Here is a 17,271-nt window from a genome sequence, read left to right on the forward strand (position 1 = left end):
AATCACAGTAAAACAAACTGTATTCAGTTTCAGACAACCTCTAAAGAATGAAAAAAATAGGAGAAAAATTAGATGACCTGTAGATTTCTAGGATGAATAGTTCAAAACACCTGCGCTTACATATTGATAGTAAACTAAACTGGTCGGATCACATCCTCTATCTGTGCAAAAGACTGAATTCTGAAGCTTGTGCTTTACGTAGGTTTGCTCTTATGGAACCCATTAAATCTGGTTATTGCAGTTATTTTCATGGCTACTGCAGCATATGGATTCATGTTTTGAGGGAAAACAGCCACTACTAGAAAAGTACCATACTCACAGGAAACAGCCATGAGTCAAGTCCACCCTAGAGCCAATTGCAGAAGTCTTTCTAAAGAAATTGAAATTCGCACATCCAGTGCACGATATATATTGTCCCTGATGAGTTTCATAAGGAAAAAAAGGTCCTTTTTAAACCTAATAGTGTATATCATGGCCATAATACTAGAAGAAAGAAAGATATCCACTATGAACGTACAAACCTGGACACGGAACAGAAGGGGTTCCATTTCAGTGGCTACAATATTTTTAAAGCCATCCCTTCACAAATTAAGTGTTTAGTAAATGATGAGCTCTTGTTCAAAAAGACAATGCAATGCCCATTGCAGGGGTGATTTAACACTATAAAAGAGTTCCTGAACCACAATGAATAGTACCCATCTGCCTGTAACTCTCAGATACATCCCAGATCCGTATTTGTGATTTTGTCTATTTATTATTGTAAACATATCTAATTTTCTATATTAGATTCTTGTGTTATTTATCTGCAAAATTTATTTTTCTGTAACAGAACCTAAGTTATATATTGAGGTGACAAAAGTCATGAGATAACTATATGGATGTACACAGATGGCAGTAGTATCATGCACACAAGGTATAAAACAGCAGTGCATTAGTTGAGCTGTCACTTGTACTAAGGTGATTGATGTGCTAAGTTTTGCAACGTGGTTATGGCTGCACAACGAGCATTAACAGACTTTGATCATGGAATTGTAGTTGGAGCTAGTTGCACGGGACATTACATTTCAGCAATCATCAGGGAATTCAGTGTTCTGAGATCAACAATGTCAACAGTGTGCCGAGAATACCAAATTTCAGGTATTACCTCCCATCACAGACAAAACAGAAGCTGACAGTGTCCTCTTAATGATTGAGAGCAGCGTCGTTTGCGTAGAGTTGTCACTGCTAACAGGCATCCAACACTGCATGAAATAATCACAGAAATCAATGTGGGATGTATGACAATCGTATCCAGTAGGACAGTGAGGTAAGATTTGGTGTTAGTGGGTTATGGCAGCAGAAGACCGACATGAGTGACTTTGTTAACAGCATCATTTCACCTGCAGTGCCTCTCCTGGGCTTGCAAGCACGTCGGTTGGACCCTAGATGGCTGAAAAACAGCGCCCTGATCAGATGATTCCCAATTTCAATTGGTAAGAGCTGATGAAAGGGTTTGAGTGTGGTGCAGACCCCAAGAAGCAGGGACCCAAGTTGTTAACAATGCACTGTGCAAGCTGGTGGTGGCTCCATAATGGTGTGGGCTGTCTTTACATGGAATGGACCAGTTGTTGACTGGAAATGGTTATGTTCAGCTACTTGGAGACCATTTGCAGCCATTCATGGATTCAAGATTTTTTTAAAAAAAAAAAAGGAATTTTTATGGATGACATTGCACCATGTCACAGGGCCACAGCTGTTCACAATTGGTTTGAAGAACATTCTGGGCAGTTCGAGCAAATTACATGGCCGTCAGATTGCCTGACATGAATCCCATCAAACATTTATGTGACATAATTGAGAGGTCAGTGTGTCCAAAAACACTTGCATTTGCAGTGCTCTCACAATTACAGATGACTATAGAGGCAGGATGGATCAATAATTCTGCGGGGTACTTCCAACAACTTATTGAGTCCATACCATGCTGGGCAAAAGAAGGTCCATCATTATATTAGGAGGTATTCTATGACTTCTGTCACCCCAGTGTAGATACTTTAATAAGAAACTGATTAGTACTATTACAGAATACCATAGAATGTTACCTCAACAAATTTGTGGGACTGACGTGTTCCATATCCTGAGATGTATTCACAACATGGATCATCAGAACACAAAACAAATAGATAAAATAAAACAACCAATCTTAACTTCTGTTATTTAGGGGGGGGGGGGGGGGGCAGGGGAGTTGTATCTGGGCAGCAAGTGTTACATCAGGAAGGTTATGGAGCCTGAGATCCTGTACCTCTGCCAGGAAATTCCACATGCCATATTTCAAAAATACAGTGTCAGGTCACTGGGTCAAGGAGAGTGCAACCCTTCTTCAAAGAACAGTGGGTGTCACTTCTACCTTGGACTGCACATTATCCTGAGACATCTTATTCAGCTGTGTTCTCCAGCAACCATATCTTTCTGCAAACACTTATAATAGTTTGTGGATCTATAAACAAACTATGTGGTGGGGGATTCACTGAAATATACCCACATCCTCTTTAACCACAACAGACACTTTCTCAAAACTGTCTGCTGCTCTTTTGTAGAAATCCTGGTAGTCTAGAATCTGCAGAACCTGTTGCAAGGGAGGGTCTGGGTATTTAATGATTTATTCCTGAATTCGAGAGTCAGCTATATTGTGCACGATGGAATCATGAACCATTATATCACTGTAATATCTGCCACAGTCAAAGTTGAATTGACACAGTCTAGTAAGGCCTTGCACTTCAGTCACCCACTAATGGTACATCTGTCCTTTTTGTTTATGTGATCTAAAGAATCTGTAAGGGGCAGCTGGCACTTTTACCTTATCCTCATAATACTTTGTAAGCACCTGCAGCAGATCTTTGTATGTTACTAGTTCAGAGCAGGGTGTGGGGAAAAGTTTGGTGCACAATCTAAAAGAAACCACTCCCACTGTGGCTGAGAAATAAGAATGTTTGTTGGTACATTGTATGTGATGTGCTGCAATGTGTGCATTGAACTGTGCAAGGTATTCTGTCCAGTCTTCCTTCATATCATCAAACTCACGAAGGGGCGATGCATATGCAGGTTGTGCAGGCGACGGTGCTGCCCTTGGGTCCGGCATCTTGTGTGAGGTCTTCAGCACCATCATAAAGCGATTCATCACTTTAAGCAGTTGTGCCATTTGTTGACTCAGAAACTGAATAAACTGAGTTAGGTCAACTGTAGGCAGCACAGGCGATTGTGGTGTAATAGCCATTTTGAATTAAGCTGTGCATGGAAGACAAACAATGAAAAGCAAAAATAGCAAGACAATGTAACACGGAGAAAGCAAGAAGGGAGTGCAAATGCTGCAACTTTGGAACCTAGAATATAAAGAGCACAAGCAAGGCAAACACAAGGTAGGCAAAAACCAAGCAAAAAGACAGGAATAAGTAAACTTGAATACTTGAAGACTGCCACACATGAGTACAATGACTTGTTGGCAGATGTTGTGAGTGAGTTTGTACACAGCAGTAAGGAGAGGTGAGCTACAGAGTGGAGGGGTAACTGTCATCGTAGAAAAGCTGGACAGGTGCAGAAAAGATTAGTGAACAAGAAACACAGCAAACAGAAGATTTACTTATCTTGTATTTCTTTGGATGTATGAAGACTATATGCAAATGATGCAGCAAGAAATAGACTCCAGTTACCAATGTCATAAGAACAATCATGGACAAAGATGTCATAGCATAGTAGCTCCAAGTGCAAGAGGGCTGAGTGGCTGCCACTGACAATCCTATATTGTGGCGGATGAGGGCACTCGTACTACATGCCTTGCTGGAGGTGTGGATCATCAGGCATGCTCCATTGCATCTGCCAGATTCTGCATGACTGCTATTGATGTTGGACAGAAACTCATAATTCTATTGCCAGCTGTGATATGCTTGTAAGGTGGTACTGATATGTGGTACAACATCTGCCAACTAGATTAATCAAAATCATGGGAGCAGTTCAGAGGTATCTTAACTTTTTCATCGTTGTATATATACAAAACAATAATGTACATCACAAAAGGTAGTGAGGACTGAATTACAAATGCTAGTGTACACACCCACAATAGAAGAAGGAAGAATGAAGTACGGAGCATACCCCACCGACTGGCAATGCTAGAAAAAGGACCCCATTACTCTGGTATCAGACTACTAAGAAGTCTGCGTAAAAACCTGCAAGATAGTGTACTTCACAAGGACTTTCCAAAGAAATTTAAAGACTATCTCATTGAAAAAGAGTTTTACAGTGTTGCAGATTACTTATGCCATTAAATTTAAATATAATGTTATTCATTATCAATGATGTTAAAATGTAAGCTAAATGTGTATAAACATAAGTGATAATGAACGGTAATACTTTGACATGTCCTATATTACACATACATTTGCTGTACACAATGTAATCTTACAGGATCAAATAAAATTCAATTCAATTCAATTCAAGTTTTCTTATGAGGCTAGATTTGTTACAGATAGGCTCAGTCAGTATGAGAGTGTTACGGAAATGCTCTGCAAACTTAGATGGGAATACTTGGATGAAAGAAGGCAATCTTTTTGCAAATTGATACTGGAAAAGTCTAGAGAACCAGGATTTACCACTACAGAGTAATTCTACTACCTCCAATGTTCATCCTGCCTAAGGACAGTAAGGACCAAAGAAGACAGATTAGGCTCATGTAGAGGTGCACAGAAAATTATTTCTCTCTCACTCCATTTTGCAAGTCAGATAGAAAAGTGTATGATGGTACTATACAGTGGATTGAAAAGTATGTATGTGGATGTAGATGCAGCTGTAGTACAGCATTTTGAGTTATGAGGAGGGAATCCAGAGACATCTTCAGAAGATTTTTAGTTTCTCCACGCTTCAAGGGTGCTTGAAAATCATGAGAAGAGTAAAATAAGTGCATAGCATGAGTGTATGAACTGAGTTAAGCATACCACCAATTGCACTTAAGTGTGGGAAGACATAAGTAGGATGTATAATGTAAATAGCGTGTCTCTGATATGTGTTATACTCAGGCAAAGTCTCAGACAATCTCCAGAAACATTATAAGGACAATGGCAGAATATTAACCTGGTGTTACTTCCACAGCTTGATGGGCACCAGCCATCTAACATTACTAAAAATAACAGAGAGAGGTAGTAATAAAGATGAGTATAGCTGCCATTTGTGCAAATAGGAGTGACAGTCTCCTCTTTCAGATGTTCCATACACTGAGGTAATGATCTGGTGTGTTCCAGTATTTGAATAAGGAAATCTGCCTTGGTGTCTTTAATCAAATGTGGCAGACAAGACAGGGGTGGGGGGGGGGGGGGGGGGGAGGAAGAGGGAAGAGGATAGATAGGGGTGTGGAGGTGGACAATACTAACAGTGTGAAAAAGACCTAGGAGTGAGAACTACCCTCTAACCTAGATTCTGGAAACCCAGATGTTCCTTATTAACCTCCAGTGTGGGCTTAGAAAAAAATCATTCCACTACTGATAACCTGACATAAAAGAGTATGCCACTCCAGAATTTAGCCAGCCCATCACCCTACAAGATTATGCTCATAGGTTTTTGAGATATAAAAAGTCATTATAATGCAGGAGCACTCTTAAGTATCTGTGGTGTTTCAGAAGAAGGCTGCACAAAAATTAAGACATAAAGACAGGTATCAGTGGGCAGAGACTCTCTTGAGGTTTAGGTCTGTAATATGTGCCACAGCATAGTTACGGAGTAAATCACCAAGGAACTGTCAGAAGATGACATATAATGGAGGGATATGTGCATTTTGTGTCCTTGAATTTGGTAAATGTGGGTCAGTTGTGATGGTTCAGTGATGATTTTGTGCCAAATATAAGGTAAAAGCTCCAAGTGTGAAGAAAACAAACTAACAGAGATTGAGGAACATGTGTAGGAATCATTTGTGAGGTGCCCAAAGAAATTGGTGGCATGTGTGAGTGGATAATGGCAGATACTACGCTCAACTGTTTGACACCTTTTATGGAAACATCTGTGTGTAAATCTGTATTGGCTGCAATTGTTAAATGTGCTGACTACATATTATAAAAAGCTTCATTCTGGCTTTTGCAATGATTTGCAGCAGCTACTGGAGGAAAAAGCTTTTCACAGAAGGTAGTTTCCAGTGGCGAGAACTTATGACGTGGTTGGAAAGGTGAATTGTCATAATGTGAATGTTTAGGTCAAATAATATGCACACGAGATTATGAAACATACATGTGATTCACCTAAAATTAACATCTTATATAGCTTGTCCTCATCAAAAGTTTATAGACCATTTTTCTTTGTGACTTAAAATGACTGGTTTCATGAACCTGGATGGACTAGTTGATTAGTTACATGTTCCATGGATCATTTGGCACAATAGGTCATAATGATTCAGACTGAGTCATTGTCCATTCACATTGCAAATTAATTTGTATGTATGGTTACATTCTGAACATTTTGAATTTTTTTACAAAAAGAAAAAAAGATATAGATATGTGAGTTAGTAATTCCTACTCAACACATTTTACTCATTACTGTAATAGAAATTATTCTACAGAATAGAGGGTATTGTTAAGGAGAAACTTTCTCAGTTTGCCTTCAAATTTTGCTTTGCTGTCTGTCAGACATTTTATATCACTGGGTAAGTGATAAAAAATTTTTGTTGCAGCAACAGCTTATGCCACAATACAGCAAGACAAAGGAGACTTCATTTTGCAAAATTTTCTTTCAGACATTTGTGATTACCTTGATGCTGAGCTTCCTCAGTGATGGATTGGGCATACTAAGCCATCACAAATCTCCTCCTCTTCAGTGACCCCAATGTCACCTTAGTTACCTACATGTGATTTCTTCTTAAGGGATTATGTCAAAGGCATGTGTTCATGCCTCCATGACCACTTAATTTGGAAGAGCTGCGGGAAGCATAATGATGCAATCATTGATGTCAACCATAATATGTTGGGATGCGTGTGGCAGGAGTTTGACTGTTGTACTGACATTTTCCACATTACAAATGATGCCCATATTGAGCACCTGTAACATCAGTTAAAAACTTGTAGAGATGCTCTAGCCATAGTTACATGTCTAATACCTGTATTTCTCATTATTTATACACAGCTATGTAGTACGAGAACTTCATAAAATAATAGTTGGAAATGTTGTGAACATTTACTGTAAGATATCTGTTTTTGGTTTTTGATAGCTTGTTGGAAGATGCAATGTCTTTAATGCAAGTAATCATACAATACTTTTGACAGATGACACAAATGTTATTTATAGCTGTGTTTAGGAGATTGTAATGCAATTGGATAGTAACCATGCTGGACAGTTGTGTTGAAAGATGAACTGAGTATGACTGATACTATGGGTACAGATGTACGTATTTAGTTTTGAATTTTATTTATCCTTTGTCCTCTTTATTTGCTAACTGTGTGTTATTTGACTGTACATCTCCATTGTGTCCCCAATTTTCTAAATTAGGAAAAAATTAAGAGAAAACTATTGAGACACTGTAGTTCAAGTTAATTCTTGGTTTACCTATTTCTTTTTGGTGGTTTCTTTACTTCCTGGCTAAATAAATATTTAATATTCCATGTTATCTTAAACATAAGTTTATCATTTTTCAGAACAGAAAACTTGTGGAGTAAAAATGAGCTCTGCATGAACAAAATCCAACAGACTTGTTTCATTTTCTGATGTGATAGTAGCAAAACTATACTATAATACTATTCTGTAACAGTTGTACAACTGTGAATATGATTTTATATTGAGTATTACTAGTTTCCATTTGATCCTAGCTGTACAAAATTGTGGAGCTGGTAATACAATACAGTCAAGAAATTTGTGCCTGAAAATGTCCAGGGAGAAGAAAACAGAAGGTATTGGATAAAAGACAGACAGTGGATTACCCAACAAATATTTGTCTCATGAGCAATGAATTTGAACTTTCAGACCATTGGTTTTGAATTTGTATAACTAAAGAGACACTAACAGTGGAAAGAGTGTGAGATGACAAAATGAAGGGAAAACAAGTGGCTCAGAAGCCCAAAGAAAAAGAAAGCACCAGATGAAGAGAGACAGAGTAATGTGTAAAATGAACTTGTTTCAGGTTAGACTCTGAGATTTAGAGATTAATTATCTAGCCATATATTATTACTCAACATTGACAAATGCACAATGTCAGCACATATGACATGAGAGAAATATACTGAAGACTCAAAACACTATGATAACCTGCTTAATAGTATCAGTTCACTTTTGAAATGCAACATAGCAGGAATTCTGCATGACACGTCCATGACATGCAAATCCATATGGCACCTGATATCTCTGCATAGGTCATGCAATTACAGGCCAGAGGATAGTGCACTTGGAGCTGGTGCCCAGTAGCATCCCAGATGCACTCCATTGGTTTCATATCAGGCACATTTGGTTGCTAAGACATCAGTGTGAGTTAACTATACTGCTTCTCAAACCACTGTAGCATGGTTTTTGTCTTGTGATGTGAACAGTTATCCTGCTGGAAGATGTCATCACCATCAGTGAAAACATCAATCTTGAAGGGATGCAGGTGGTCCACACTAATGTTCACGTAATACATAACTGTCATGCTGTGTTAGATTACGGTGATAAGACCTATGGAAGCACAGGTGAATATTACCCAAGGTACAATACTGCACCCACCAGCCTGCATCTGTGGTGTGGTGCATGTTTTGAACACCCATTCCCTGGATGACAGCATATCTGGATGCACTCATTGATCTACAGAAGCAATAAACATGATTCATCTAATCAGCAATGTGTTTCCATTGATGCACTGTCCAATCTTGATGAGGAAACTGTAATATGAGGACTGGATGTTTCCTGCAAATAGAATTTATTGATTCAGATTTTGGCTATATTTTACTAACCCAATTTCACTCCCTTAAGCCATCAGCACACGGACTGTGCATCAGAACGTTGAGCGTTGAGTGTGCTGAGTTTCTGACGTCATAGCATGCAGCACATTTGGGAGTCTTTCCAAACATGCAGAGCAATATCTAGCATGCCAGATATTCTGAGCATGTGTCTGAGCATTCACCAATGAGTTGGCACAATACCACTTATGTCATGTGCACGACATCTCCTTTCGGCAAAGAGTTGTGAGGTACCATATTGGCATTCATTTCAAGCCTTTACATATATAAGCCGTTTCTGAGCACTAGCAAATTGAGAATCACTGGAAAACCTGTTGTTAGCTGTGTGATTCATTCCAATAAAATAATGAGAAACATCATATTCATGGAAAAAGAATTATTGTATCTTGCAGTATGAGAGTATGCTATTTGAAGGCAGCGACACACTGAAGATTCACCCAAAACCCATTGTTATGGTGCAATTTGTTATAATTAAATTTCAATCAGTAACATATCTGTGATTAAAGTTTTCAGCTAGTGGTAACATGCTGTGATTGGTTATTGGCAGTGTGTTGTTGGTTTAGCATAGTGAGTAGCGTCACTAATCCGTACAAAGATTGAAATGTAGGGCAGTGGTTCACATCAAAGAACTTTCAATTTTTTTTGTCCTAACATTTGTGTTTTCATTATGTTCTGATACTTTCTTATTAGTTTAATATAAGTATATACTATAATATTTGATGTTATGTAAATATAAGTTCACCTTTCTTCAAGGTGTGAGTTTCTTTGATTGGCTTAATCTAGAGGACAGCTTCTGCTACTTGTACAAAGATATTTTGCTACTTTTTCTTTTATGCTTCATAATTCACATGTTGCAAAGATTCTGCCACTGGGTAGGAACAGTGATCAAGTAAGACTGACCTTGGGGTTTTACTAAAATGTGGGAATGATGAATATCTTATGTGGAGAAGTATTGCAAATCTGTATCTTACTGTTTGTAATGGAACTTCTATAAGCCTGTTTCCTTATTGATTGGATATGGTACTTTCCTTGTCGTGGATGATGGAGGAAATGTGCATTTTAATAGAGGTAATGGGGAAATTTTACATATGCCCTTTTAGTAAACAGTGTGATTTACGAACTAGAAACATCCTGCAACTGCTGCTGGAGTGCGTTGTGATTGCATATACCAAATTGGGGCCCACATACTGTATTCACAAGTCACATTATTTCTGAGCATTCAGCAGCACTTTGAACTTAGCACGCTCAACGTTGACGTTTGACAGCACGGTCTGTGTGCCGACGGCTTTAGTATAAGTGAATGAGTAAGAAATTGAGACTATTGTATTACTCCCAGTTTAATTCACAGTAATTCTCCATTCTATGAGTATATTGTTTGGTTCTCTGTACTCTGACAAGCATACCAGTGGAATTATAGACCACTTTAAATCTTTGCTGACATCAGTCACATATGCAGTTCAAGCACCACATAAATAAAAAATATCTTCTATGCACTCGTGAGACAAGACATTTTACAACTGCTTGCACAAATATTTCCTCGTTAAGTAAATTGTATTGTAACTGTATCATGTTCATTCATCCACTCTCTACTAAAATGACAAGGAAGAGGTGTGGTTCAGTAGTTTCGTGATACTCTAAACATCTTTTGTCGTAGATGGGTCTTGGAACGAGGTCTACAGGCAGTTTAAAAACAATGTACTTAGCACAATTTCATTCAAATTACAACTGAATCTCGTTATTATTTAAATATAACAAATACACAATTTGTCCATTTGTAAGATTAAAAATTATAAAATAATTTTCTTATTCTTATAGCAGTATCATGAAATCTCTATACAATATTTTAAGATTGAATTTTATTTTTTTGATTTTTCAGCTATTGATGCATAAGACTGTCAGAAACGTATTTTCTGAATGGTCACTTACATTCATTGTATTTTGCTTTGTGTCTCAGTCAGTATAGTTGAATCTGAATTTCTTCTCAGTGGGAAATGTGTGCTTTGTATCTCCTGTTCTTCAGCTGTTACTGGTGCACTAATTAATTATGGTTGTGATAATATAAAGCTCTTCACAGTTAACAAAATGTATCTTCAATTTACAGAATAAGTTAAGAAGAGCAGCATATCCAGTTCCTTTACAAACTTCAATTGCAGCTGTTGGAGTTTTCACAGGCCTCCACTATTACAACTATGGACCAGTGCCAAAGATTGTGTCACATATTGCCGTAAAAATCAGGTAAAACTATTGTGGCATTTTATAGATACTTATGGCAGTTAAGAATAGTCCCTGTAAGAGAAAACATTACAATAGCCTAAACGTTTTGGCACACTTCAAAAAAAGAATTTCATTGTTCTCTAAACCTGTCACTTGGGAGCAAATTTATAGTTGTGATACATTTTGTTGCCTAGTGTCCTTTTTTATACATATTGCTGCTTTATGATAGTTAAACGGTGTTGGGCTACAAAAGATCCTGTGCGTGGGTTCACAGCCATCAAACATTGATTTAAAAAGTTTTTTTTTTTGTTTCACTAAGGCTGTGTATTGCTTGAATTAGATGCTTTATTCACCACTGTTTTCCATTTTCAAATGTGAATGTACATATATATGATATATTTAAAAACAAAGATGATGTGACTTACCATACGAAAGTGCTGGCAGGTCGATAGAAACACAAACAGACACATACATACACACAAAATTCTAGCTTTTGCAACCAACAGTTGCTTCGTCAGGAAAGAGGGAAGCAGAGGGAAAGACGAAAGGATGTGGGTTTTAAAGGAGAGGGTAAGGAGTCATTCCAATCCCGGGAGCGAAAAGACTTACCTTGGGGGGAAAAAGGATGGGTATACACTCGCACACACACACATATCCATCCACACATATACCGACACAAGCAGACATATTAAAAGGCAAAGAGTTTGGGCAGAGATGTCAGTCGAGGCGGACATGCAGAGGCAAAGATGTTGTTGAATGACAGGTGAGGTATGAGTGGCGGCAACTTGAAATTAGCGGAGATTGAGGCCTGGTGGATAACGGGAAGAGAGGATATATTGAAGAGCAAGTTCCCATCTCCGGAGTTCAGATAGGTTGGTGTTAGTGGGAAGTATCCAGATAGCCCGGACGGTGTAACACTGTGCCAAGATGTGCTGGCCGTGCACCAAGGCATGTTTAGCCACAGGGTGATCCTCATTACCAAAAAACACTGTCTGCCTATGTCCATTCATGCGAATGGACAGTTTGTTGCTGGTCATTCCCACATAGAATGCTTCACAGTGTAGGCAGGTCAGTTGGTAAATCACGTGGGTGCTTTCACACGTGGCTCTGCCTTTGATCGTGTTCGCCTTCCGGGTTACAGGACTGGAGTAGGTGGTGGTGGGAGGGTGCATGGGACAGGTTTTACACCGGGGGCAGTTACAAGGGTAGGAGCCAGAGGGTAGGGAAGAAGGTTTGGGGATTTCATAGGGATGAACTAAGAGGTTACGAAGGTTAGGTGGACGGCGGAAAGACACTTTTGGTGGAGTGGGGAGGATTTCATGAAGGATGGATCTCATTTCAGGGCAGGATTTGAGGAAGTCGTATCCCTGCTGGAGAGCCACATTCAGAGTCTGATCCAGTCCCGGAAAGTATCTTGTCACAAGTGGGGCACTTTTGTGGTTCTTCTGTGGGAGTTTCTGGGTTTGAGAGGATGAGGAAGTGGCTCTGGTTATTTGCTTCTGTACCAGGTCGGGAGGGTAGTTGCGGGATGCGAAAGCTGTTGTCAGGTTGTTGGTGTAAAGGTTCAGGGATTCCAGACTGGAGCAGATTCGTTTGCCACGAAGACCTAGGCTGTAGGGAAGGGACCGTTTGATGTGGAATGGGTGGCAGCTGTCATAATGGAGGTACTGTTGCTTGTTGGTGGGTTTGATGTGGACGGACGTGTGAAGCTGGCCATTGGACAGGTGGAGGTCAACGTCAAGGAAAGTGGCATGGGATTTGGAGTAGGACCAGGCGAATCTGATGGAACCAAAGGAGTTGAGGTTGGAGAGGAAATTCTGGAGTTCTTCTTCACTGTGAGTCCAGATCATGAAGATGTCATCAATAAATCTGTACCAAACTTTGGGTTGGCAGGCCTGGGTAACCAAGAAGGCTTCCTCTAAGCGACCCATGAATAGGTTGGTGTACGAGGGGGCCATCCTAGTACCCATGGCTGTTCCCTTTAATTGTTGGTATGTCTGGCCTTCAAAAGTGAAGAAGTTGTGGGTCAGGATGAAGCTGGCTAAGGTAATGAGGAAAGAGGTTTTAGGTAGGGTGGCAGGTGATCGGCGTGAAAGGAAGTGCTCCATCGCAGTGAGCCCTGGACGTGCGGGATATTTGTGTATAAGGAAGTGGCATCAATGGTTACAAGGATGGTTTCCGGGGGTAACAGATTGGGTAAGGATTCCAGGCATTCGAGAAAGTGGTTGGTGTCTTTGATGAAGGATGGGAGACTGCATGTAATGGGTTGAAGGTGTTGATCTACGTAGGCGGAGATACGTTCTGTGGGGGCTTTGTAACCAGCTACAATGGGGCGGCCGGGATGATTGGGTTTGTGAATTTTAGGAAGAAGGTAGAAGGTAGGGGTGCGGGGTGTCGGTGGGGTTAGGAGATTGATGGAGTCAGGTGAAAGGTTTTGTAGGGGGCCTAAGGTTCTGAGGATTCCTTGAAGCTCTGCCTGGACATCAGGAATGGGATTACCTTGGCAAACTTTGTATGTGGTGTTGTCTGAAAGCTGACGCAGTCCCTCAGCCACATACTCCCGACGATCAAGTACCACGGTTGTGGAACCCTTGTCCGCCGGAAGAATGACGATGGATCGGTCAGCCTTCAGATCACGGATAGCGTGGGCTTCAGCAGTGGTGATGTTGGGAGTAGGATTAACGTTTTTCAAGAAGTATTGAGAGGCAAGGCTGGAAGTCAGAAATTCCTGGAAGGTTTGGAGAGGGTGATTCTGAGGAAGAGGAGGTGGGTCCCGCTGTGACGGAGGACGGAATTGTTCCAGGCAGGGTTCAATTTGGATAGTGTCTTGGGGAGTTGGAACATTAGGAGTAGGATTAGGATCATTTTTCTTCGTGGCAAAGTGATATTTCCAGCAGAGAGTACGAGTGTAGGACAGTAAATCTTTGACGAGGGCTGTTTGGTTGAATCTGGGAGTGGGGCTGAAGGTGAGGCCTTTGGATAGGACAGAGGTTTCGGATTTGGAAAGAGGTTTGGAGGAAAGGTTAACTACTGAATTAGGGTGTTGTGGTTCCAGATTGTGTTGATTGGAATTTTGAGGTTTTGGAGGGCGTGGAGCTGGAAGTGGGAGATTGAGTAGATGGGAGAGACTGGGTTTGTGTGCAATGAGAGGAGGTTGAGGTTTGCTGGAAAGCTTGTGAAGGGTGAGTGAGTTGCCTTTCCAGAGGTGGGAAACCAGGAGATTGGATAATTTTTTGAGGTGGAGGGTGGCATGCTGTTCTAATTTGCGGTTGGCCTGTAGGAGGATGCTTTGAACAGCCGGCGTGGATGCGGGAGAGGAAAGATTGAGGACTTTTATTAAGGATAGGAGTTGACGGGTGTGTTCATTGGCTGAGTTGATGTGTAGGTGAAGGATTAGGTGGGTGAGGGCAATGGATTGTTCAGTTTGGAACTGGTATAGGGACTGATGGAAAGAAGGGTTGCAGCCAGAGATGGGAACTTTAAGTGTGAGGCCTTTGGGGGTAATGCCAAATGTCAGACAAGCCTGAGAAAATAAGGTAAGTCTTTCCGCTCCCGGGATTGGAATGACTCCTTACCCTCTCCTTTAAAACCCACATCCTTTCGTCTTTCCCTCTGCTTCCCTCTTTCCTGACGAAGCAACCGTTGGTTGCGAAAGCTAGAATTTTGTGTGTATGTATGTGTCTGTTTGTGTTTCTATCGACCTGCCAGCACTTTCGTATGGTAAGTCACATCATCTTTGTTTTTAAATATATTTTTCCCCCTTGGAGTGTTTCCCTATCATATACATATATATGATCATACATATGCTATTAATATGTGGGGATAACGATCTGTAGTGTCTGTTAGTTCTGCTGCAAGGAGTATCTTTGAAGTTACTGTCATTGGTGAGATATCTGTGTTCATTTACAGATGTGTATTTGCACTGTAATAAATAAAAGATAATTCTGTACATTTAATTTCTGTGTACGTTGTTTTACATGTTGCGTAAACCTTAGTTATGTAAGTGGCAACCCAGACATGGTATGAACATGCAATCTTCTGATCTGCAGTCAGTTCACTACCAAGATTACCAGCAATCTGGAAACAACTTTATTAATGTTTGCTGATACCACAGGCATTTCAGTCAACAGTCATCAAAATGCATAAAACCCTGTACTTACCCAAATAATCATAGTGATCTGGAATCAGCAAGATGGATCACAATTTGAACAAAAAGTGATGCCAGCCATGGACACAAGATAAACGACAGGCAGATCATCATCACACAGCAGTTAACAAGCCACACTGAAACAGTTGGTATGGCCATGGCAGCAGTATGACATTCAAACAACTCCACAAATGCTACAGCTGCCAGCATACCCCACCACATTGCAGCTGTTGTATGTATCAGACAGGCATACAGGCTTGGCTTCCTGATTGCATGCTTACAGCTCAGTGCACATCTGACTATAAGCTAGATGAACATTCATGCTTGAAAGCACTAACAACTCATCTATAGCCACAACGTACTGACTATTGACTTACGCCTTGGTACCCCTTTCACACGGACGTTTGTATTAAGGTGTTGCCAAGCCAATATTAAGCACCAGCTTCATTGCTCATTATGTATTAATGGAATATTCTACAGCATAGTAATTGGCATACAAGGGTATCCTGCCTATGGCACAATAAGGAGGATAGACAACACCAATGCTTATGACAACCTACAGAAGTAGTCTCTGACTGATGTACCAATACCAACAGAGCATAGTGGTGTAAAGCACAACACTGTGCATCATATTGGTACCACAACTGTAAAAGCCATTTTGAAGAATGCTGGCAGAATTTTCCTGGAGCACGAAACAGAATGCTCCAAGCTGGGGTATTCATTGTTCTGAGAGCCTGTGGTCTTCACCTTTGCACCTAGTTCACATAAAAGACTGATTGTGATGCCCCTGTAGTGATTACCATACTTTATGTGACAGGACAGTCCCAGGCAGGTGCACTTTTCTGAACTTCCAAGATTTCAGGTGAGCATTTGCCACCAGAAAAGTTTTCAACATCACAAATTGCTGCAGAGAGTTCAACAAAATAGATGTGGCACCTCATGACATCTTGAAGATAGCAATAATTACACTCTTTGACCTGTTTGAATTTTTATTTATGCCATTAGGTCTCAAAAATGCGACAAGGACTTGACAACATTTTGTGGATGAAGTGTTAAAGGAGCTTCCATTTTGCTTCACATTTCTTGATGAGATTCTAGTGTTGTCATTAAACTTCCAATTACATGAAACACATGTGCAGCATGTGTGTCAGCAGCTATATAACTACTGTATAGTACGGAATGAAGAGAAGTTTGTCATAAACAAAGCAGAAGTAATCCCCCTGGGACACATGGTTTCAGCAGATGACAATTATCTATTACCGGAGAAGACAGCAGCTCTACGAGCCTTTCTGAAGCCACTAGACTACAAGCAATAATGATGTTTCCTGACAATGGTCTGTTTCTATCACTGACACTTCCTGGCTATGGGGGCTACACAAACACCACTTACAGGTGTGATTTCAGGACACTTCATCACAGGTCAGAAATCTCTCAAGTGGATCCCACAGATGGAAAAAACTTTCTGCATTCTTCAAGTGTGTCTAACTAGAGTGCAGTGCTCCTTGCTCATCCATGGCCATCTATGCCCCTGTCAGTAGTCAAATACAGTAACCAAACAGCAATAAGTGCAGCCCTACATCAACAAATCAACCAGCAATGGCGTGTGTTAATTTTGTTTTCAAAAAGTTGCAACCAGCAGAATAGTGTGAGAGAGAGCATATAACAGAGTACTGCTTGCAGTTTCACAGTTTATGAAACTTTTAATTATTTCCTAGTGCGAAGCTCACCCTGTGACAATGTACACCAAGCACAAACTGAAGATGTGTGCCACATAAAAGGAGCAAGAAACATCGTGACTGATTGCTTAACTCTCCACCACTCAGACTGCTACAGACTGCAGCTACAGCATTTAGTGGCTGAACTTTCCCCAAGACTGCACATTACCCAAATCCCAGTGCCTGGCACTAAGTTAACACTGTGATGCAACAACTCTTAGCAGAAGCCGATTTCCTCCATTTCACCAAAACTCCAAAAAGTTTCTTT

At 40.4% G+C, this 17,271-nt stretch overlaps 1 protein-coding gene across 1 annotated transcript in view; it reads left to right on the plus strand.

Annotated features, from left to right (window-relative positions):
- LOC124610430 (carnitine O-palmitoyltransferase 1, liver isoform-like) overlaps window positions 1-17,271 on the plus strand; it is a 202,861-nt gene that overhangs the window by 84,550 nt on the left and 101,040 nt on the right. The window contains exon 3 of the mRNA XM_047140158.1: window positions 11,029-11,162. Coding sequence (XP_046996114.1) covers window positions 11,029-11,162 — 134 coding nt within the window. The remainder of the gene's footprint in view (window positions 1-11,028; window positions 11,163-17,271) is intronic.

Source organism: Schistocerca americana, chromosome 1 (genome assembly GCF_021461395.2).
Source record: "Schistocerca americana isolate TAMUIC-IGC-003095 chromosome 1, iqSchAmer2.1, whole genome shotgun sequence".
Lineage (NCBI taxonomy): Eukaryota > Metazoa > Arthropoda > Insecta > Orthoptera > Acrididae > Schistocerca > Schistocerca americana.